At 37.2% G+C, this 24,419-nt stretch overlaps 2 protein-coding genes across 2 annotated transcripts; both read right to left on the bottom strand.

The window, feature by feature from the left end:
- Nucleotides 1–428: 428 nt before the first annotated feature.
- Nucleotides 429–5,265, bottom strand: LOC144650740 (monocarboxylate transporter 13-like). The gene is made up of 4 exons (XM_078510485.1): nt 4,839–5,265; nt 3,115–3,695; nt 2,008–2,377; nt 429–975 (listed from the first exon to the last, which is right to left on the bottom strand). Exons 1-4 carry the CDS (start codon nt 5,026–5,028, stop codon nt 677–679), a joined length of 1,440 nt encoding a protein of 479 aa, XP_078366611.1. The 5' UTR covers nt 5,029–5,265; the 3' UTR covers nt 429–676.
- Nucleotides 5,266–12,653: 7,388 nt separating this feature from the next.
- On the bottom strand, nt 12,654–13,655 carry LOC144647193 (melanopsin-like). The gene has a single exon (XM_078506959.1). It carries the CDS (start codon nt 13,653–13,655, stop codon nt 12,654–12,656), a length of 1,002 nt encoding a protein of 333 aa, XP_078363085.1.
- Between the last annotated feature and the right edge of the window lie 10,764 nt (nt 13,656–24,419).

Genomic DNA, 24,419 nt, shown 5'->3' with positions numbered 1-24,419 from the left:
AAGTGATCCACAATTGAAGGGTAAAAATTAAATCGTTTTTAGAAAGAAGGTAAACAACAGCTGCATTGCAAAGCGCAATTAGGATGAACGCTTGGATCAGCACAGAAATTACATTCTGCAGATGATGAAAAACTGGTTGAACTTGTTCCGACCTGATGAAGATAATTTTAAGTACACAAATTGATTTCATCGATTTTAAACTTATGTTTTTAAAGTTTGTTGCTATGGCAACGCGTTTGACAGGCTGTTCTACCCAAAAATTAAGGTGTTCTTGTTAAGTGAATGAATGAATGAATCGAATGCATGAAGGAATGGATGAATGAATGAATGAATAAATGGATTAATGAATAGTAATAGTATAATATCTTTATTGCGCCTTACTCTCCAAACTCAAGGGAGGTATTGGTTTGTTTGCAATAATGGTTTTGACATTTATTAATACATTTAATAAATAACAAAAACTGCCTTCTTATTCATTTCATAATGTAAATGTAAAAATCAAAAAAATTATAATGTTCATCGTGTTTGTTACTCTCCAAAGGGAGGTATTGGTCTGTTTTACAGTACAGGTTTCAACATAAACTAATACATTTAAGAAATAACAAAAATTAGATTGTTATAATACAGGAATACAATATGAAAGATGCAGCTAGTTTTTTTGATTTTTCAACGTCATTTAGATCGTGGAAACGAATAGTTGATGGTCAACTACAACTGTTTTTCTATCATTATAATCGCTTGTTATTATCCAAGTGTTATTATTTGTGTTGTTATTATCTGTGCGAACTTCGTCATGAAAGTTCTGTTTTTCAAACTCTTGAGCACCATATCGATCGATCGACAGTGGTTTCCTCATTTTTGCATCCCTGACTTTAACACAATGCAGCACACATGGTGTTAACGAAGCCAAAACATAAGCGCCGCCGGCCATATAGAACGCAGGCCCATAGGAACCAAGTTTCTCAGCCGTGTAACCTGGCAAAGAAATGTACGTGAAATATCAGAATTAAAAAAAAAAAACAACAACTCATGGACAGAGAAAATTGGAATAAAGCAAAGAGATTGATGGAGCCACGGTAAAATAGAACGGTTTTTATTGTAACAGAATTGAGAACATTAACATAACATTTTTAACTATAACTGTGGTGTGTTTGTTTATTATAGTTGTATTTTCTTATCTAATGATTTGCAAGATACACACATAAAACAATATCACCTTATTATAGGAAGATAACCAAGCATTTTAACAACGCGAACAAAATCTACGCGTTATAAAATTAACGCGAATTTTGGACAAGTTATGTTTACATAACTTGTCCAACGTGTGCTATATGTAAATGTGACGCTATATGAGTGTGATAATTTCTATAGCTACCTGCGCTCTTCGCACGGCAAAACAACAACGTTCATCAACAGAGTACCGGTAAATGGAAAGACAGAAACGCCATGGACTATCAGTACAAGAAAGTTGAAGAAGTGAGCGGCTTCTCCATTTACACTTGGAGATAACAAACGCTTCGAAACTAAAAACATTTTAAAAACAATATTGAATGACGATGTGTCGACTTACTCTGACGGAGAGGAAAGATTACATGCAACTTTGCTGGAAATAAAAGTGTCTTGAAATAACGGCGTTGTAAAATAGTGTGATGGTTCAAATTCGCGTAAATAACACATGCGTCGTTAATTTCCTAAATGAGGTAAAAAGTTGTTTAAAAGAGTAAAATGATGAAACATCAAAGAACGCTACAAATCCTGGTGACCTTATAAACTCTGGCAACGATATGTACTTTACTTGAACCGAGCGAAACTTTTATACCTCGACATAATAGTGTAAATGCCCCCGACCGATTCGTCCCGTGATTCTTTTGTACCGTCCAAAAGAATAGGGGCTCTGGAAACGTGATTGGATATTGATGCTAATTTTCTTTTAACACGAATCGTCAAAACAACAACAACAACAAAAAACCTAAAAACAAACAAACGATCGTCAAATCATAGTCCCACCTGATAAGGGAGGTCCAATCATTGACGTCACGGATGCAACCAGAAGGTTATAACCAAATGCAGAGGCTGCTCTGGAATGATCTACGCATGTCAACGCTAGGAGGTTAAACACTGTAGCCATTGCTCCATCACAAAACCCAAATACTACAGAGTATGTAGCAAACGCTGCGTAATTCTCAGCCAAAGTAAGAAGAATCGTTGAAATACCATTTACCAGTAACACGCTTTGTAAAATATACCAGTTGTTGAGCCTTTTGAGGTAGCATAAGAAACCGCATACCAAGCGTCCAAAAACAGTGTTGATTCCCAGGAAAAGAAAGAGTCGTGACGACGCATCTGCAGACATTCCATGGTCTTCAGAGTTCTTAACCTGAAAAAAAACAAAACAAAAAGAAATGATACGTCAAATTTTTTCATGTCGATATCCGATCACCTGCACGACACCAAAATCTGATCATATTAACATGGCTAATATTAATTGTTTGAGCTTTTCTCCGTGTCAAACGTGTCCGTGAGGAAAAATGAAAAAAAATTTGTTTGACAACCTTTCAATTAAACCGGAAGAACAGTGCTACGCAATTTACGTTCTCTGAACTCTTTACTAAAAACCTTTCACGTCCGCGTTGATTAACAGAAGTCTGCAGTTACGCCAGTAATACAAAAAAACAGCTAAAATGCGCGTTACTATAAAGCATTTAAAAGGTTTTAACTTGTATATTGAATAATTTCCATCCCTTGCATGAGGTCATTCACATTTAATTTCTAAAACTTTTCGAACCAGTTTCCCTTACGCCATCTATGGATTACTACAATGTACAATATAAAATAGCACGGTAATGTTGAAAACCATCACACTTAAATAAAATGATTTTTTGTTATTTTTTATTTTTATCCAACCGTCTTTAGCATAACCCATTGGGAAAGTGGCAATCTGACTGACTAGGCAGTTGAGGCATTCGATCTATAGAATGCCTTCAGAGCGCGTTTGGTTTTTCATAAAAAAAACGTTTCTTATTCAATGTTAACATAGCGATTTGGATATTACCTAAACAAAAATACGCTATATTATTCGTTTAAAGCGAAGAAAAAGATTTGATAACTATTTACCAAATGCACGTATATACTGGACCGTCCAAACATGACAATAAAGCTGGTGGAAATAAGCACGATAAAATTAGGAACCTTCCATACTGAACAGTGAAATGAAGAACGTTTGTATCTCCTTCTCCGTTCACTCTCTTCTTGGCCACTATTGTCGGTTGCAGCTGCTGTCTTTGAGTCATACAAGAGGCCAAAGAAGCTGTTTAAAAATAAAGCACCCGCCACAATTCGCAATGCATTTCTCCAGCTGAGAGCACTAACAAGAGATTGAAGAACTTGACTTAGAGCCATAGTACCCAGGCCTTGGCCGGTTGAGACGACTCCTACAGCAATTGATCTCCGTCTGTCGAACGATTTTCTAACCATTTCCAAACCTGAGACAAAAACACAGCTTGTGCCAGCACCAAGGACACTATAAGTCACATACAAGATTATCAAGTTGTTGGCAAACGATGCTATAGTTAGGCTGAATACACAAGTTAGGCATCCAGTTATCGACACTGCTCGACAGCCAAAACGATTTACCAACGAGCTTGCAAGAGGGCCAACAAATAACATCAGGGAAATTGATAGTGAACCAATCCATGCTGAAAATAAGAGAAAATGCGATTCACTTTGAGTTGTAATTGGTCAAGTAATTTTGCCGTTGGGTCAAAGTGGTCCACATCGCTTGACCTTTTTAGCGTTTCTGTGGCATGAGTAGAGACACTTCTCCTCCGCAAGTCTCGTTATTTTGTCAGGCTGCACTAACAATTCGACAGTACATATTTACACTCCTTTAGGAGCACTAAAAATTGTGAAAAGTGTTACCCAAGTATCAACGATTGCCTAATGCACTCATCACACCGTAAGTAAATAGCCATAACCGTACCCAAATTGAGCATCATCAGCCAATTATAAACTCTTTGCACTGCCCTTATTGTCCTACGCTTTAATCGAGACATTCAGCTGATACCCTTCCAGATGAACTGAATTTCTCAATCTGATTGGTTAAACGAGCTTCATATAATTTTTCTGGATTGCAAGCAGTTTTGCCTGCACAGCTCGCGCGATAGAAATTTTTAGCAGTCTTTTTACATTTTAAAAAGCTAGATAAAATGAAGCTAATCTTGCTCGGTCCAAATATAGAAATATTGATCTTGTTCTTTTTGCTTTGTTCTTTAATGAATCTCGACCTTTGTCTTTGTCCATATGAACAAAAAAATTAAACTCAGTCAATATCTATAATTCTGTCTGGACCTAACAAGCTTTGTCAACAACAAATAATTATTCAGTTGGACATTCAAATCAAATAATCAAATAATTTTTAAGGCGAAATGCTTTATTAGCGGCCGTGAGTGTAAGACATGTCTTTGGTAATATTTTAGGAAGCTGGGCCGAGAGAATTATGCAATATGGGCGACTCCACAGAAGTATAGTTGTCAGCTCATATAAGTGTCACTACGGACTCTTTTGTTGATATGCAAATCGTGCAAATTATTATCGGCTGAGTTCCACACGTCTGGAAAAAATGCATATTTTACTTTGTAATATTTTCGACTCTATGCATTAAAATTTGGGGTTTTCCAGCAGGGTTTTTTTTCCTGTAAATTAAACTTTATAATCTGAACTTTCGATTTTCTTTTCCTTTGCAAACAGTTATCTAATGTTCAAGCCAGGATGAGATTATTGAAATCCTTGAACGAACTGATCGGGTACTACCGACCCATCGTACTTATTTGACACTTTACCTGTACTTTCCCTGCTTTCTTTAAAATATTCCATAAACACGGGTAAAAGCACTCCAAAGCTAAAGATCAATCCAAGAGTGAAAGCCAGATTCATAGCAACGCCAAGGCAAACGATCCAAGCCCATGCACTGTCCTTTTTATGGGATGGTTCGCCATCCCAACAGCTTCTAAGCACAGCACATTGAGGCATGGTACCACTTCTCAGCAGCAAAGGACAATACTACTTCTCACCGCTAGTGGAAATGACACCATTCACCATTTGACAAAAGCGTTTTTCTTTCCCGTTAAGCGCTCTTTATCTTTCATTTGGGGAGGGACCTAAATCTTACTTGGCTAACTGGGACATACAACAAAAACGATATTGAGGCTGGGTTATGGCTAAATGGATTCCAATTGCATTCATTAGCACCACAGTTAGCAAAATGCATTAACAGCTCATGTCAGAGAGGCGTGCTAAGTTTCAGGCGGTTTTAACAGCCTGCAAACAATAATGACAATTTTGTAGTAAATAATAAAAATGGTATATTTTTAAGCTCGGTAATATATAATGAAGATGAAGTATTCAACATGACACGAGCATGGGACAAAGAAAAATTCTGAGTCCCCGACGGGAATCGAACCCATGGCCTCCCAGATACCGGTTGGGCGCTCTAATCAACTGAGCTACGAGGGCCATTTTACTAATGGCCAACTGGGCCATTTTACTAGTACTAGTAAAATGGCCCAGCTCACAACGAGTCTCTCGTAGCTCAGTTGGTTAGAGCGCCCAACCGGTATCTGGGAGGCCATGGGTTCGATTCCCGTCGGGGACTCAGAATTTTTCTTTGTCCTATGCTCGTGTCATGTTGAATACTTCATCTTCAATAATGAAAATATATAACATTTAGCTCGCGTGTGAAAGTCAACAAACAGGCCGAAAAGAAAGACCGTCGGGGGAGAATAAGACCCAGGGGATGTTATTCTGTCGTACTGACGTGACTAAGGAAAAAATATAATAACAATAAACAAGTAGGCCTGCAGTTTATGCATGTGACTACTGCTGGCCTAACACGTGAACTGTTGAAAGAAGTTTATAGTCTGTGACTCCTGGAAATACAGCATTTTGTGACATTTTTCACTTTGGACAGATAGGCGACCATTTAAAAATGACATTATAATTAAATATCCAAAATATGAATGTTGAAATGATGAAGAGAAAGCTGTGCTCCTATTACAAAACGTTGACACATAGTTATTTAGAAAAAACTAGGTGATTCTAAACATAAAGCACTGCATTTTTCTTATTTATTAGTTTTATTTTTATTATATCTTTATTGTTATTAAAACCATCTATATATAAGAAAAACCACTAAAATTGTTGTTGTTATTATTGAAGGTTGTTGTTAATGCCTCCAGGACTAGGAGCTGCCACTGCCAACTGGGGCAACCTGTGTGGTTGAAGGACACAGGAAAACCAGCAGTTCAAAATATTGCTTCCTAAACCGTTTGTTTGTAAATCCATAAATGAAAGGATTTATTGCGCTGCTGGAAAATACACATATGGTCTGAACTCGGAAAAGAAAGTTCGGCAATCTGAATTGTTTAAAGTGGAAGTATGCAATCATGTCAATAAACTGAATTACTATTCCTGGAGCCCAGCAAAACACAAATCCTAAAACTACAATAACAAGTGTTTTAGTAATTTTAGCTTCTTCTGTGTGTAAAGTACTCTGTTGCTGAAGGTTAGATGCTACAGCTTGGTTGTGATGGGCGACAAACCGAAACACTTTGAAATATGCAAAAAAAATTACCAAGGCTACGATGAACCCACCAGCTATAATGTAAGCGTTTATTATAATTTCAGCAACAACATTTGCAGAAAAGTCATAGATACAGAACATTCTGTTCTCAACGTAAAATCCGTAAGCAGATGAAGAGAAAATAATTATTGATAGAAGAATGGAATTTGCAAGCCACAATGTAGATATTACGATGGCTGTAACCTTTGAGTTAACGTATTTATGATAGTCCATGAGCCAGGACCTCAAAAATCTATTTCCGTAGCACCCCCAACCGAACAAAGTTTCATTGGTACCAAATCAAAGCTCAGGGCCTAGTGTTTTATATTCAACTTGTTTCCAGCTGTAAAAATGGAGCTTAACGAAGAAAATGAGGTGTTTGTAACAGGGGGTGGGTGGGGATAAATTTGAAACATTAGATCGGTGTTATATAACAATGCTGATATCTATAACATCGTTACACCAATATTCATTACATTTGGATGAGTTAAACAATCGATCATACTCTATAATATGAGATGCTATTCAATGAATTAGCGGACGCCATAGAGGCCGTTGCTAAGGCCTATTTTAATGAAACAACGACACTTCAAATCCTGAGTTTCAAAGTGAAAGTTAAATGGCTGCGTTTTTAATAAAAGCTGTATTAGCGCAATAAAGGTTTAAAATAGGAAGCAATGTACAAACTAAACTACTCTCCGGGTGAAGAATTTCGGAATTAGCAAGTATTTTCTTGCATTTTGAGGTATTTAATACCTTAGCAACCATTTGTTTACATGCAAACCTTTGTGTACAGTATGCACACTGTCAAGCACACTGCACGATTATATCCAGCAAGTACAGCGGTTATGAAATAAATGGAGTGAAATATATTGTGCTAGAATGAAATGTGGTCGTTTTTGTACCAGTTATGTCATTATGGCAAAGATTGCTAGGCAAGGTTATTGAAAATGTTGTTCTTTATTACCATTCGCAATGGTGAGTATACTGTACTTCACGAATAGCTGGTATATCAACTTCACAAACCCATCTCAGTTTTGTGTTCATATATGTTCCTAAACTCATTGAAATTCCACGAAACATGAAGAAATAAGGAAACTGTTAAAAATATGGAGAAACCGCTAACACACTCCTATTCAAACAAAACGACAGCTTCTATTTACAGAAATGATGGTAAATACAAAATGCTATTGATAATGCCTCCAATGGCTCTAATCATTCTTTTACACTCAAAATGTAATACTAATGATAATGATAACAGTAATAGTAATAATAATAATAATAATAATAATAATAATAATAATAATAATAATAATAATAACAATAACAATAAAAATGATAACAATAATTATAATTAAAACACGTTTAAACAAGATTACTGCATCATTTTTAAGGAAAAACTGCTATCAATGCAGGTCCTGAAAAGAAAATATCTAACAATATGTATAAAGAATCACAGTATTTGAAAAAAAAAACATAAAAAAGAAACTTCCTTGGTCTCACATTTTGGTCTGTTCTTGGGTTCCCTCCCTCTTTCCTCCTCCGGCCTCTGTCCTCCAAACATGTTCATCTCTCAGCATCACTTCTCTGTCCGCACTTCACGTCTCATCGGTCTCTTGTCGTCTGGTCATCGACGTCACTCCCAGTCTCCCGGTTGCTCTGGGACTCGACTCGCTTCCCGTAAGTCTGTCCGGAGCCATCTGTGATGTACACAACAAGTCCTCTGCTGGAGAATACGAATGTCTTGCTCATTCACAAGCAAGGAAATGAAGCAGGCAAGTCTTCCCAGTGCTCAGAAATGTCTTCCGGCCATTGTCGTACGTGAGCAATTCAACGTTGCTGTGAGCTACTAATCTCCACAGTCTGTCCATCCCGACTGTGCTTGCTTCCTTCAGCATTTTTGATTGCAATTACAGGGTACTGATGCCCGGCTAATAGCACTATATGCACTGAAATTGTCTGGCACATATGTCATTGCCTGAATCACAGCCATGGCATCAATGATAACAAAGGTAGAAAGTGGTGAAGAGGGCAACACAGGAACATTTTTATCCAGCAGCTTAGGCAAAACGGCTTTGTTTGTCTTTACCAGCAGTGATCCATTAAGTGCTGCTAAAGGCCAAGGTAGCGCGCCTAGTTGGTGTGCAAACAAGTCTCTGATATACCTTGCGATTCTCATCTGGAGTCTGACCAATAACAAGAAGTCTGGCGATGAGATTTCTGTCTGCCTTGAGAATTACATCCCTGCCTCCTGTCTCCGCGGCTTTGGATTTCACTGCATTTGTAAACGTTTACAGCTTCAGTTTGGTGAGGGTGTCGAGGGTGGCATTTGTCAGGATTTGTTACCAAGATACTAGATTGACAGACGCGCTTTTGCACGGGCTCATTGGTCACTTCCTCGTGTGCTGCTGGTTTAGAGGAGAGTTTCACTTTTTTTCTATCAGCTCTTGTCGCGTGGTCTTTATTTGTGCATGGCCAATAGTACGGCCTCTTGTGATATCCTCCCTTAGGACCTTCGCTCTAACATCCTTCCATTACTCTAAACACTCCATCTTTCCTGATTTGCCCAGGTTTAAAATGACTTCTATATGTCTAATTGTTAAAGATACACACTCAGATTGCCATTAACATTTCCAACGTGCCAAAGGCATTTACCTCACTGAGTTTGGTTTACTACCATTGACTGATCGAGCACGTTTTCCTTGAGGAATATTTAGTTCAGTCATTATTGTGTACAACAGTAGAGCCACTGTGCAGCAGGCAATATGGTTCAAGACGCTACATTGTACATACAAAATATTCAAAGCTTATAAACAACAGCAAAGGCACTCGAAACCCTCAAAATGAAACACACAGTCAAGAAAATGATACTCTAACATTGTGCAAATGGCATGCACTATTGATGATGCATAAAAAATTGTGTTATCTTATTCAAATATAATCAGCAATAATCTCATTAGATAATTACATAATAATAGTATTGATAATTAGTATACGTACCAACCACAGAAACCACAGATACAGAATAATGTAAAAAAAAACATTGGGAACTTTTGCAATCGTAACTCTCTGTTTATAATATACAATATAACATTTTACTATACTCGACAGTCACCCATGAAAAAATGAGTTTTGAAGATCATGCTCTCGTTTTACTTTTTTAATCGTGCGATTGGTTACAAAATCAGCGAATTGGCTGATTTTGGTGATGTTCTCAGAAAACCCAAGGAACAGCCACATGACCACCAAGTAACTGGCTTTATCGTATATAAAGTGGAATGCAAATCGTGTCCTTTTGTATATATTCATTGGTGAAAGTCAAATATCCTGGAACTCTCGAGGGGCAGAGCACTACTCTGGCACTCGAGGCAATAATGAGTCTAAAAAGAATAAAATAATCTTTCAAGAGGAGGCTCCCCTCACATGACGTCGTTTTCAGAGAGGTCCTCAAATAAAACTAATTACAAGGTTAAATATCAAGTTAAAAATCAAGTCTGCCATAAAACAGCACTCGGAGACCACTGATGGACATTACATTCATCCAAACTTTGTAGAAATACTGGAACAAGGCGTTTGCAGCCGAAACAAAAGCTTATTTTTAAAATCTTTGCATTCCACTGTAAACACCGAAGCAGTAAATGAACGCCAGCCTTTCCCTAAAGCGTATTTGCCACTAATTGTATCCCTTAGGGACTGTCAGAAGTTTTAAACTTTTAAATTTATTCTTTTGTAATTTCATTCTGAGGAAGGAAACAGAAACGTTGCCGAAAATTTAATTTTAATATTTTAAAGGTAAGATACAACCATATTTCTAATTTTTATTATGACCACTGGTCACCCAAACAGCAATAATTTTTGAAATACTGCTATATTTCAGCTCATCGTACTACTTTTACGTCCCAGCTGTTCAAAAGTCTACATGTAAACAAATGGTTGCTAAGGTACTAAATGTCTCAAAATGCAAGGAAATATTTGCTAACTGAGGGATTTTTAACTCGGGGAGAAGTTAAGTTTGTACATTTCTTCCAATTATAGCTTTCATTGCGCTATAACAACTTTTATTAAAAGCGTGACCATTTAACTTCCATTCTGAAACTCAGGATTTGAAGTGTCATCGTTTTATTATATAGGCCTTAGCAACCGTCTCTATCGTGACAGTTAATTAATTACAAAGCATCTTATGTTAAAGAGTATGATCGATTGTTTAATCCCCCCAAGTTTAGTAAAGTTTGGTGTAATGGGGTGGGAGATATGGGCCTTGTTATAATATACCGACCTGAATGTTCTAAAGTTATCCCCACCCACACCCTGATAAAAACCTCTCGTTTTTTCCTTTAAGCTCCATTTTCGCGGCTGGAAACAAGTTGAATATAAAACGCTAGGCCCCTAGCTTTAATTTGGTACCAAGGAAACTTTGTTCGGTTGGGGGTGCTACGAAATTGCTTTTCCAGCCACTTTTTACGAATTGGCTCATGGACTATGATGTAAAGCAGACTTTACCACGCACAAGTAACGGATTACTGCTGTACAAGCCATTGTTATCAATGACACACTCAGTAAACAAAAAATGCAAAATGCATTGAACGTACAAACTTCTGAGGAAAATGGCCATCTTCCTTTGATTAAAGATACCAACGAGAAAGGCATGACCAAACCAGCCGTCAGAACATCGCTTAGAGACAAGAAGAGGATGGAGATGTAGGTAGGTGAACGAAAGCTCGGCTTCCTGCAAATGATCAAACAAGTCAACACGTTCCCGATCATTGCTGAAAGCATCAACATGACGATTATAACCGGTCCAGTTATTATTTCGTCTGTCGTAAAGCACTCAGTGGCTTTCTTTTCGTAGTTCTCTTCCGATAAATTTGCACTGATATTCATGACTATTCAGTCACCAAGTTGAACGATTTTCGTGAAAGCAGTTTAGTTTCTTTTGTACCAAGGAATCAAAAGCAATGACTAGAACACTTTAGCCCATTACTTAAGGGGAGGAGGCAGCTGTTTCTGTTGTAAGAAAATAAAAAATAAAAATAAGAAAAAAACGAACATTTTGAAAATACAATGCGTTGGTCTTAACCTTGTTAATTGCTTAAGCTGGGATGTAAATAAGGCTTCATTGTTATTAACATATCAGGTATATATTTTTGTTGGATTCAAAAGATACAATCCTTTGTGAAAGTATTATCGTTAAACTGTTCTTTTGATGATACAATAAAGATTGCCACCTATGTTGAGAGAAATTTTACAGAGGCCTTAAAGGAACCGATAAATCAAATAAAATTTTTTTTTTTTTTTACTGAACTAATTAAATTCTGACTTCTCCGGAGTCCTGTTTTTCAGTGTCACTTTAGATAATGAATCTGGCAATAGAAACGTTTTTTTCTTCTAAGCGAATTAGGATTCAAATAATCAACCATATATGACAAGAAAAATAGCATGCAAGAAGTTCGGTAACTTGGGCCAGGGTGGTGGATAAAAGCTTTATACAATGCAGTTCGTTAAAGGAATTACAGACGTATTTCAGTAAATGTTTCCAGCCCGATATTGATATGACATGCAGAAATAAGGTCGTAAAATACAGCTGTCCTGCCCAACTTAAAAACGAGAAATAACGGCTTTTTGAATGAAACAAAATACAGCCAAATGGTTTCGCATCACAAATGGTCTTCTTCGAGCGTATGCGGTTATATAGCTCAGTAGTTGGTAGAACACCGCACCGGCAACGCGGAGGTCATAATTTGACATCCGGACCAGCTCGGTAAGAGATTTCGTTTTTTGAATACTGTTCACTATATAACTATTACATCGTTCATAACAGTCACAGCAGAAATCTTATTTTTGCAACAAGTACAGTTGCCAATACGTGATGCTGACAACCACCAAAGGCTTTAAATTAAAAATTACAGCTTAAGATTAAACTTGTTATCTCTGGAATTATCTTTGAAAAAGTTTCATCCAGTTGATGTTTACAATGATTTACGGACTTGCTAATGGTGTATGTTCATTTAATTTGATTTATAATATGTTGCCTCCAGTGCTAGGAACTGCCATTGCCAACTGGGGCAACCTGTGGGGCTGAAGGACACAGGACACCAAGCAGTTCAACATATTGCTTCCTGAACCGTTTATTTGTAAATCCATAAATAAAAGGATTTATTGCGCTGCTGGCAAATATACAAATGGTTTGAAGTAAGAAAACAAAGTTTGGCATTCTGAATTGTTCAAAGTGGGAGTAGGCAATCATGTCAATAAACTGGATTACTATTATTGGAGCCCAGCAAAACACGAAACCTAAAACTACAGTAACAAGTGTTTTGGTAATTTTAGCTTCTTCTGTGTGCGAAGTACTTGGTTGCTGAAGGTTCGATGCTACAGCATGGTTGTGATGGGTGACAAACCGAAATACTTTAAAATATGCCACGAAAATCACCAAGGCCACGATGAACGCAAAAGCTAAAGCGGCAAAGACTTTAGTTTCACCAACATTTTTTGCATTATATTCAAAGACACAAAGCAATCGTTTTTCCACGTAAATGCCGTACGCAGATTTAAAGAAAATCGTAAGTGCTTCTACAATGGAAATTGCAAGCCACAATGTAGATATTACAATAGTTACAGTCCTTTGCTTTACGTATTGGTGATGTAAGGCAGGCTTGACCACGCACAAGTAACGGATTATTGCTGTACAAGCCATTGTGATGAATGATGCACCCAATAAATAGTGACTGATAAATGCATGGATAGTACAAGCTTTTGACGAAAATAACCATCTTCCTCTGATTAAGGAAGCCAATGAGAAAGGCATGACCAAACCAGCCATCACAACATCGCTGATACAAAAGAAGAGTATGGAGATATATGTAGGTGTACGAAAGCTTGGCCTCCTGCAAATGATCAAACACGTCAACACGTTCCCGATGATCGCTGAAAGCATCAACACGACAATAATAACCGAACCAGCGATTATTTCGTTTGTTGTAAAGTTTTCAGTGGCTTTGTTTACGTAGTTCTCTTCTGATAAGTTGGTGCTGATATTCATGCTCATGCAGATACCAAGTTGGACGATTTTTGTCAAGATAAAAGCAATTTAGTTTCCTGTGTACCAAGGATTCAAAAGCAATGACTAGAACACTTTAAATCGTTAATATTGCGCTCGGAGATGAGGGGGCTGTTTCTGCTGAAAGAAAAAAGTTACGAACAGTTGAAAAGATAACGCGTGGGAGATGTCTTAAACTTATTAATTGCTTAAGCTGGGATGTAATTGAAGCCTCGTTGCTTTTAACATATCAAGTATTCTTGTTGAATTTAAAATACAAAAAGCTTAGTAAGTAAGTAAAAAAAAGTAATTAGTAAAAATAATAAGGTTTAACTGTTCTTTTGACAATACAATATAGATTACTACTTTCGTTGAAAGCAATTTTGCAAAGACCTCAAAGGAGCCGATATATGGAATTGAATCTTATTTTAACTAAAGGAACATTTGGACTTCTCCTGGGTCTTTTTTGGGTAACTTAACAAGCCTCGCTATCATACAGCTCGTCCCAGACACCGACCGAGTGGTCTGCCACATTTGCTGCATTCCGTGTATTGCGTTAGCAATGAAAGGGTTGTAGAAGTAAGGCGCATAAATGTGCTCGCTCGCACGATTCCATCGATTCCCGTAAACACACAGGGATTTCTTGGCTTGGTGGTAATGTATGACTACGGAAGGCTCAAAAGGGTTGTCCATAGCTCGAGCGGTCGAGCAATAACCGAAGTTGACGTGCTCGATCGATATTTGAATGGAAAACCTGGAAAGGGCCTTTTTACTGAGCAAATAACACGTTTTAGTCGCTATGTTTTGTATTAACGGGTCAGTTTTCCCCACGTTGTCAGTGGCTTTTTAAAGTTTCAAGTGGTACTGTATTTCCTGCTGGCTTACAGAGCTTGAATAGCTCTGAATAGTAAGCCTGCGTTGCAGACGAACAAAACCCCGGTATAGTCCGTCTGCAAATTAGTGCAATAGTCGGCGATCAGGTATTTTTTTTAATTCGCGGCGGCTAATGGAATGAATTCGTACTTTCTACATAGTAGAGCTAACTTTAACAATTTTTGAGCTGAATAACGATTTTTTGAACTGAATAGAGTCTATATTTCAATAATAAAGAGGAAAAATGTCAAAGGCTTTTAGTAGCTTTTTTTTTTAAATTTTGTTTAGAGTCACCGAGAAGCTACGGTCTTTCATAATCAATAAGGTGTTTAGAAACTTTGAAACAATGTCACCGAGACATGGTATCAGTTCTTAGCAGCAAATTAAGATTAATACAACTATTCACAGCCACTGGCAAGGATAGTATTAACAATATGAGAATGTTTTATTTATTTTTGCATAAGCGCTCTTTATTTTTCAGTTGGAAACGGACCTACCTTATTATAGGAAATTAACGCTTGTGTTAATTAAGGTATTTGAAATTAACGCGACTTAAATTAACGCGGATTGAGGGAAAAATTACTTCCCAATAAAGGAAATTAACGCGAAAGAGGGGGTAACATTTCAAAATGAAGAAAATTAACGCGACGTACACAACAGGAACAAGTTTATTTCAACAATTTTAGGCGTATAATCTTAAACGAAAACAATGTTCATGGTACTTTCCCACTTTGAGCTTTATTCGCAGTATCAATGATAGTGGCAGATAAAATAATGCTTTTTCCTTGGAGTCAAGAACGTCTGGACTGTAACGAGAAATTGGGGTCAAAATAATGGAAATTAACGTCATGGAAATTAACACTCCACTTTATTAACGGTGCGGAAATTAACGTTAAAGAAAGTTAACGCGACTTAAATTAACGCGAATGTTTGAAATTCGCGTTAATTTCATGACGCGTTAATTTCCTATAATAAGGTAACTCTTACTTGGCAAACTGGAACGAAAACTATATTGAGGCTGGGTTATGACTAAATGGATTTGAATTACATTAATTAGCACCACAATTAGCAAAATGCATTAACAGTTTATGTCAAAAGGCGTTCTAACTTCCACGCGGTTTAAAACAGCCTGCAGACAATGATGATGATGATGATGATGATGATGATGATGATAATGATGATGATGATGATGATAATGATGATGATGATGATGATGATGATGATGATGATGATGATAATGATGATGATGATGAAAATGATGATGATGATGATGATGATGATGATGATGATGATGATGATTGACGATGATACGTTCGCGTGCGAAAGTCAAACAGGCCGAAAACATGAAAAAGATGGGGCGTAGAGGGAGAATAAGCCCATTAGCTGTCATTATGTCATATAACGTAACATAGAAATAATTGAGATAGCAATAATAAAATAGGCCTATAGTTTATACATGTGTCTACTGCTAGCACATGACTGTTGAAAGACGTTTATAGTCTGTGATTCATGGAATGTAGCAGTTTTGTGACATTGTTTTATTAAGGTACTTCATGTTCTACAGACAGATAGCTTATTCCATTGAGATCGTAGTAACGTTATAAGCACATTAGGCAACAAGTCGAAAATGTCATTATACGCAAACATCCAAAATATGACTGTTGAAAATGTTGACACTTAAAATTATCTACAAACAACTTGGCAATTCTATGAATAAAGCACTGCATATAAGAGAAATCAGTAACATAAGGCACTATTGTGAAAATCTATCTCGTTGTTCTAGTTTATTTGTTTCATTTCTGTTACATTGTTGTCTTAGGTAATACCATCTGTATATAAGAAAACCAGTTGAAAGTCAGTTGTTGCCTGCAGTACTAAGAACTGCCATTGCCAATTGGGGCAACCTGTGGGGCTGAAGGACACAGGAAACCCAGCAGTTCAACATATTGCTTCCTAAACCGTTTGTTTGTAAATCCATAAATGAAAGGGTTTATTGCGCTGCTGGCAAATACACATGTGGTCTGAACTAGGAAAAGAAAGTTCGGCAATCTGAATTGTTCAAATTGGGAGTAGGCAATCATGTCAATAAACTGGATAACTATTACTGGAGCCAAGCAAAACAAAAATCCTAAAACTACAACAACAAGTGTTTTGGTCTTTTTAGCTTCTGTGTGCGAAGTTCTCGGTTGCTGAAGGCTCGATGCTACAGCATTGTTGTGATGGGCGACAAACCGAAACACTTTGAAATATGTCAAGAAAATTACCAAGGCCAGGATGAACACAACAGTTAAAGCGGTAAACATTATAGTTTCAACAACAACTTTTGCATGATACCTACAGAGACAGTAAATTCTGCGTTTGTCGTAAGATCCGTACGCAGATGTAGAAAAAATTATGAATGCTTGAAGAATGCAATATCCAAGCCACAATGTAGAGATTACGATAGCTGTAGTCTTTGGGTTTACGTATTTATGATGTAAGGCAGGCTTTACCACGCACAAGTAGCGGATTACTGCTGTACAGGTCATTGAGAACAATGACATACCCCATAAATACAATATGAAAAATGCATTGAACGTACAAACGTCTGAGGAAAATAGCCATCTTCCTTTGATTAAAGACGCCAACGAGAAAGGCATGACCAAACTTGCCATTAGAGCATCGCTTATAGACAAAGAGAGGATGGAGATATTTGTCGGTGTACGAAAGCTCGGCTTCCTACAAATGATCAAACAAGTCAACACGTTCCCGATGATCGCTGAAAACATCACCACGACGAGGATAACCGAACCAGTGATTATTTCGTTTGTTGTGAAGAAGTCATGATCGGTGGCTTTCTCTTCGTTGTGTTCAACTGATAAATTTGAACTGATATTCATGATGGGAATGATGTTTGCAAGTATTAGGTACTATTCGTTAAGACGAGAACACTAATTATAGTTAATCCAAAATATTTGAAAGCACTGAATGAAACGATTTAGATCTCGACTAAAGCGTTGGATCATGTGACAGCTGTTTATGGGAACACAAGATAAAGGCAGTGGGTGGGTGATGACTTTAATTTATTAGTTGCTCGTACTAAGATGTAATTGCTTTCCGTGTGGTCATAAGCAAGTCAAACATAACTGTTTTATTCAAAGGATCAAAACTTTAAAGAAAATGAAAACAGCTCTTTTGATAAAAATGATTACTAAAATTTACAAAACAATTAATTAAAGATTGGCATTGTGATGCTTAAGGTGACTGTAATTAATAATTTCTCTTTTTATTAAAGGGTAGACGATGTCCATTATTTAGTCAAGCCTTTTATTACTTAGAAGATAAAAAGCGTTCTCTGGTAAAATGTTTTCAAAATTATAAGATTTCGACAGCCAGACTGCTGTCTTCGACGAATAAAAATGAAAGCAAATTTATATGTAATATAAATGCCAATTTACATGTAATATAAATTAAAGTTAATGTGACAACCATGGTAGGAGTTCAGAGAATCATAAGATCACTCTATTCAAATACGCAGATCTGTCACGCTATATGCTGCAAGACTATCACTCTTGCGTTACATTCAAAGGTCAAACTCACTTTTAGAGTGTGATGCGCTATTCGGGCTGGCCAATCACATCGCCCCTTTTCTATTATGTCAATCAAGGCCATGCGGTTTTATCTAGACTTGAGTAGTTTTACTTCAAATTCTCTGAGCTCCCTAAAAGAGTTTTCACAATAATTATTATTGCTGTGATATCCTTCGATTGTTTTCTGCTTCAACATCGCTTCATCAGTACTTTATGAGTTATCCTGGTATCTGCTCACGAACTACGTTCCGGTTTTACACATTTTATTATGTCGTTCGAAGATAAATATGCAGACGATCTGTCGAAGGCCTCGCACTACTGAACAGGTATTCGGTCCAGCAACTGAGGAACTTGATATGCACACACAGAACAGATTACCTCTACCGGAATATGGCCACTCTACCGACTCGGCTTCAAGGTCCTGTGGTCTCCAAACCGCGGCTAAAACCGACAGTACAGCAAAAAGCATGAACCTCGCAAAAACATTATTTGTATGGTGGAGACAACATGCCTTCGTTTGCCCGAGATTTATGTAAGCTTAATGTGAATGAACGACTTATAAAGAACAAGACGATTTCTTCAACTAGAAAATACTATTCTCTCGTCAAGCCGGAGAACAGTCAACAAGGGTCAAGGCCGTCGTGAATGTCTTTCAAGCCTCGTCTAAAGCCTTCTCTCCCGCCGAAAGTGGTCAGTAAAAAAATGGACAAGCAATCCGGATCAGCTTTCCCCTTATAGTGTTGCTGTTGTTGGTTGTTGTGATTGTTCCCAAGGGTCCTAGAGATAAGGACCCCAGTTTCTTGGGAACGTTCCCAAGGGTCCTAGAGATTAGGACCCCAGTTTCTTGGGAACCAGGGCATGTGGTTGTGTTTGTTCCCAAGGGTCCTAGAGATTAGGACCCCAGTTTCTTGGGAACTAGGGCTTCCTGAAAGGAAGGAGAGGATTCCAGTCTCTCGTTGCCTAACCTGTGATATGTACCCTGCATGATTCCTATTGATGATTCTGATTGGCAACTCGAGCACTTCATCCCTTACCCCTTTTCTCCCACTGAACTTGTTGTCTTGTTTTGACTTCATGGGTTGGGAACATTAAGTGATAAAGTGGACCTAAAAATTTGAATATGACTAGCGAATCGCATAAATTCAAAAGTTAAAAGTATGTGTAAAAGAATGTTAAACGGAATGCTAAAAGTGTATAAATTACTGTTTGTTTAAAAGAATGTTATATTGTCCTGGCAGAAGGCACGAATTGTTGTCGGCCTGGACCGTTTTTGCCGTGTGCCACGATTCAAGTGTCTTTCTAATGCGATTGTTGCCCTTGTCAATTATCTCTGCGTTTTCAAAGTCGATGGCGTGATCAAGAGTCCAGGCATGTTTTGCTACATTGGAGCCTTTAGCGCATTGTTTAGTATTCCTGATAATTTGACACTGATCGTGAAACTTTTTAAAGAAACATTTTTTATGCGTTTAGAAACGATTGGTATTTTCATAGCAGAAAGACACTTTTTCTTTTAATAATAATAACAATTTTAAATTAGGAAGCTCCAATCACTTAAGTGGTTTACATGAAGGTCCTAACACTAGATATATATTATATAAATTAAAATCTATTAATTAAAATCTATAAATTAGAGCTAAAACCGAAATATAAAAAAATATTTACAACATTTACATTAAAAGGATTAAAAATAATTATAAAAAGCAGAAAAAAGACACTTCTTAAAAATTGGCAAACTTGCTGAGTTTCTTACAATCAAATGTGCTACTATTCAGGCCCCTAATAAATCTGCCAATGAGTTTCTTGTGGCCCGTGCGATCTCCAAAACCATCGTCCTTTGCACCAATTCTAATGCCTTGAGAACCATTTCTTGAAAATATTTTCGGTTCAAAAGCCTTGGTAGCCAATTTTTAAAATACCAACTGTTTTGAATACCCCGGGCTTCGACTTGAAAATTTGTCATTCATCAAATCCCGCCATGTTTACTTTCCTGGATGGCAAATGTTGGCGTGGCTTAGTAACCAAGCCCTGACATGTTATATTTACCTCCAAGCGAGGTGAATATATTGTCATAAAGCAGACTTCTTGACCAATCAGAATGTTGCATTCTTATATTCCCCTCTTGAAATAAGACTAGAATAATTTATAAACATGAACGCACTGACAGTTCTTGATAAAAATAAATTCACTTTCTTAGTTAAAGTTATCTTTACAAAACCCTTAAAGAGCTAGTAAAGCCATTCAGTTTTTATTTTCATTTTTTTTTCTTAGTAAGTTGCACATCATGAGACCCATGATAGAAAGGCTTTTCTTCTCATTAATCAAGACAGCGAAAATAACGTTTTCTTTATATGGGTCACACGAGTCATCTAGAAAAGTTTTAAAACTGACGATGAGTTTGCGCGTGAAAGTCAAATTGTCCGAAAAGATAGACCGTGGAGGGAGCATAAGACCCAGGAACTGTCATTATAACATATGACATGACATAGAAAAAAAACTGAGATAGCAATACATGTGACTACTTCTACCACGTCGACTGTTGAAAGAAGTTTATAGTCTGTGACTCATGGGATGAAGCATTTTTGTGACATTGTTTTATTACTTAAGGTACAACATGTTCACATTGTAAAGGAAGCTTATTCCACTGTGATCGCAACGGTATAAACACATTGGGCAACAAGTTACAATTAAAATGGCATTATTCACAAACATCAGAAATATGATTGTTATAGTGTTAAAGAGAAAGTTATGCTCTTATTTAAAAACTTTGACACTCTTGCTTACAATTATCTAAAAACAACTAGGTGATCCTTTATATAAATCACTTCATATAAATTGTAGGAGAAATCGGTGTCCTTAGGCCTTATGGTGACAATCTTCTTATTTATCTCGTCGTTGCTGTTTATTAGTTTCGTTATTATCATAAGTTTGTTTTAGGTACTACCATCTATCTATGGGAAATGCAAGAAATTGTTTTTGCCTCCAGTGCTAGGAACTGCCATTGCCAACTGGGGCTACCTGTGTGGCTGAAGGACACAGGACACCAAGCAGTTCAAAATATTGCTTCCTAAACCGTTTGTTTGTAAATCCATAAATGAATGGATTTATAGCGCAGCTGGCAAATATACATGTGGTCTGAAGGACGAAAAGAAAGTTCGGCAATCTGAATTGTTCAAAGTGGAAGTATGCTATAGTTTCAATAAAACTGATAACTATTACTGGAGCCCAGCAAAACACGAAGCCTAGAACTACAATAACAAGTGTTTTGGTAATTTTAGCTTCTTCTGTGTGCGAAGTGCCCGGTTGCTGCAAGTTCGATGCTACAGCATGGTTGTGATGGGCGACGAACCGAAACACTTTGAAATATGCCAAGAAAATAGCTAAGACCAGGATGAACGCAACAGCTGCAAAGAGAAATTCTACAGTTCCACCAAAAACGTTTGTAGAAGAGTATAAGACACAGTACATTCTCTTTTTTACATAAAAGCCGTACGCAGATGAAGAAAACATGTAAATTGCTTGAAGAATGCAATATCCAAGCCACAATGAAGATATAACGATAGCAGTAATCTTTCGCTTTACGTATTGGTGTTGGAAGGCAGGCTTTACCACGCACAAGTAACGGATTACTGCTGTACAGGTCATTGTGATCACTGACATAGACACTAAATTCAAAATGAAAAATGCATTGAACTTACAAAATTCTAAGGAAAATGGCCATCTTTCTTTGATTAAGGAGGCCAACGAGAAAGGCATGACCAAACTTGCCATCAGAACATCGCTTAGAGACAAGAAGAGGATGGAGATGTAGGTAGGTGTACGAAAGCTCGGTTTCCTACAAATGGTCAAACAAGTCAACACGTTCCCGATGATTGCTGAAAACATCAATACGACGATAATAACGGAACCAGCGATTATTTCGTTTGTTGTGAAGAACTCATGATCAGTGGCTTTCTCTTCGTTGTGTTCAAATGATAAATTTGAACTGATGTTCATGATGGAAATGATGTTAACCAGTATTAGGTACTATTCGTTAAGACAAGAACACTAATTATAGTTACTCCAAATGATTTGAAAGCACTGACTGAAATGATTTAGATCTCGACTAAAGCGTTCGATCATGCGACAGCTGTGTATGGGAGCACAAGAAAAATGCAGTATGTGGGTGTTGACTTCAATTTATTAGTTGCTCTTACGTACTGAGATGTAATTGCTTCCCGTGTGGCAAAAAGCAAGTCAAACTAAACTGTTTTATTCAAAGGATCAAAACTTTAAAGAAAATGAAAACAGCTCTATTGATAAAAGTTGATTGCCAAAATTTAAAGAACAATTTGTTTTCCGTGTGGCAATAAGCCAGTCAAAAATTACTTTTTCTCCTGTTTCAATCAAAGCATAAAAACTTGAAAGAAAACAAGAAAAAGCTCTTTTGATAAAAGTTGATTGCCAAATTTACAAAACAATTAATTTAAGGCAGGCTTTGTAACGCTCAAGGTGACTGTAATAATTTCTTTTTATTAATATAAATGATTCATTTTCGTTATTTTGCCAAGCCTTTTGTTTAAGTGACTACTAATAAATTGGCGCTGAGCGTGAATTTGTGACAGAAACGCACTATAAAATACAAAGCCCTTAAAGATCCGGTAAAGACATTCAATTTTAATTTTATACAGAGGCTTTATTTCTTTTCTTTCTAAGTTTTGCAAAATTGAAACCGACCTAGGGACCACTCTTTACACGAGTCACATAGAAATTAATAACAAAGGGGGAAAATGTCTAACGATTTTGGCAACTTGGAATTTTTTTTTTAAAGGTCTGTTTAAAATCACTGAGAATGCCTTTGACAATCAATAAACTGCATTGAAGCTTTGAAACAATGTACAACGGGACATGGTATTACTTTTGAGCACAGGCGTACGAAACTCACGATTCGAGAAATTGATCGAACGACAGCAATTGACTGTGTAATAGTAACGCATTCCGCAAGAGGGGGTATCCTCTGATTAAGCCCTATGACCTCTCCGCACATACCCGGATGTTGTCACGCAACTTAACATTAGAATGTCGGAGAAAAACATAAAAATCCTATTCGCAAGCAAATATTTCATTTATGTAAGCGTATGAATGACTTATGTAAGCGTATGAGTATTTTTTGTAAGCGTATCTAGTGGGACGTGACTACATTGGGAGGGGGGAGGAGGGGGGGGGGGGGTTGAGGTTTTTGTCGTAGCCTTCGTAACACTTCGTCTTATAAAGGCTACGACAATTGAAAATACCTTCCTTCTGAACAGAAAGTGTTGTTTTTTTTTAATTCGGGACCTTTTTACCCCATTGAACAAAAGCATTTTAATTTTGTTTCCTGCAGTGTGGGAAGAACTGTAAAATTGCTGTATGCAAATTCTCCCGGTCTCTAGTAATAAACAAAACAAAAAAAAAAAAAAAAAATATAAATAAAAAAATAAAACCTACAATACATCAACTCAAATGTTTAACTGAATTTTATTGATAAAATGCTACAAAATTTGCAAACAAAATATTAAAAAACCGTCGTTTTGTCATTATTTTCCACTTTACATGTATTTTTCATTAAATATAGCCTTAAGACATTTTGTGTTTGAGTACTAGATAACGTGTTTTGTCAAGTGAAAAGTTTCCATGGAAAGTCACGCAAGAAATGACCGACATTTCGACCAACAATTTTTAGCCAATAGCATGATGCTTCAAAATGTGCATAAAGATACGTGGCGGCTTCTATTATTTAGTGGACGCACGTTAGTAAACACTACGTATGTATCCATTGCTTGGGATTTTGCTGCTTCTTGCAGCCTGCCGCGAAAGCTTGCAATCTCGTCTCGATTTTGATCGCCTGTGCGACGTAAGTAACCCTGAGTTCAGGGCTAAGTTTCTTAAGGATATCATGAATGGGCTCCAGCAGAAGTTTGACATAGAAAATGGATTGGCTGCATTTGGAACTTGCGATCCAACAGACCCCAACATGAACCCAGACTGTTTAAACTACAACAATCCTTCAGTAGCGTACGGATCAGCCCTGGTCCCTTGCCCAGATAAGGAGTGTCCTGCTGAAACCCCAACATCTTTTCTGCCCGGGATAAGTGGGTTATACCAGCCTAAGCAAGATATAACGCTTTGGTGCTTTTCGGCTGCATGCCACCAGCAACGGACTACTTTGGAATCCGGAGTTATCTGTACGAGAAAGCCAAGTCTAATATTGAACTCACAGGAACAATAGCAAATTGTCTTAGATTATCTTTATGATTCTTAACTTTTGCTTCAGTATAGAGTGGTTTTAGTCGAGTGTCGTAAATCACTG

This window comes from Oculina patagonica, chromosome 1 (genome assembly GCF_052425735.1).
Source record: "Oculina patagonica isolate OP01 chromosome 1, crgOcupat, whole genome shotgun sequence".
Classification (NCBI taxonomy): Eukaryota; Metazoa; Cnidaria; class Anthozoa; order Scleractinia; family Oculinidae; genus Oculina; species Oculina patagonica.
Note: the sequence above shows the minus strand (reverse complement) of the source record. Positions and strands in the feature narration are given on the sequence as shown.

Bases quoted from the DNA above. Each gene is read 5' to 3' on its own strand.
- LOC144650740 (XM_078510485.1), bottom strand. From the start codon at position 5,028: ATGCCTCAATGTGCTGTGCTTAGAAGCTGTTGGGATGGCGAACCATCC. The intron at 2,378-3,114 runs GTAAATAGTTAT...GTTTTTTTTCAG, and splicing joins CCAGTATATACGTGCATTTG to GTTAAGAACTCTGAAGACCA. The intron at 976-2,007 runs GTGGGACTATGA...TTTCTTTGCCAG, and splicing joins GATTGGACCTCCCTTATCAG to GTTACACGGCTGAGAAACTT.
- LOC144647193 (XM_078506959.1), bottom strand. From the start codon at position 13,655: ATGAATATCAGCACCAACTTATCAGAAGAGAACTACGTAAACAAAGCC.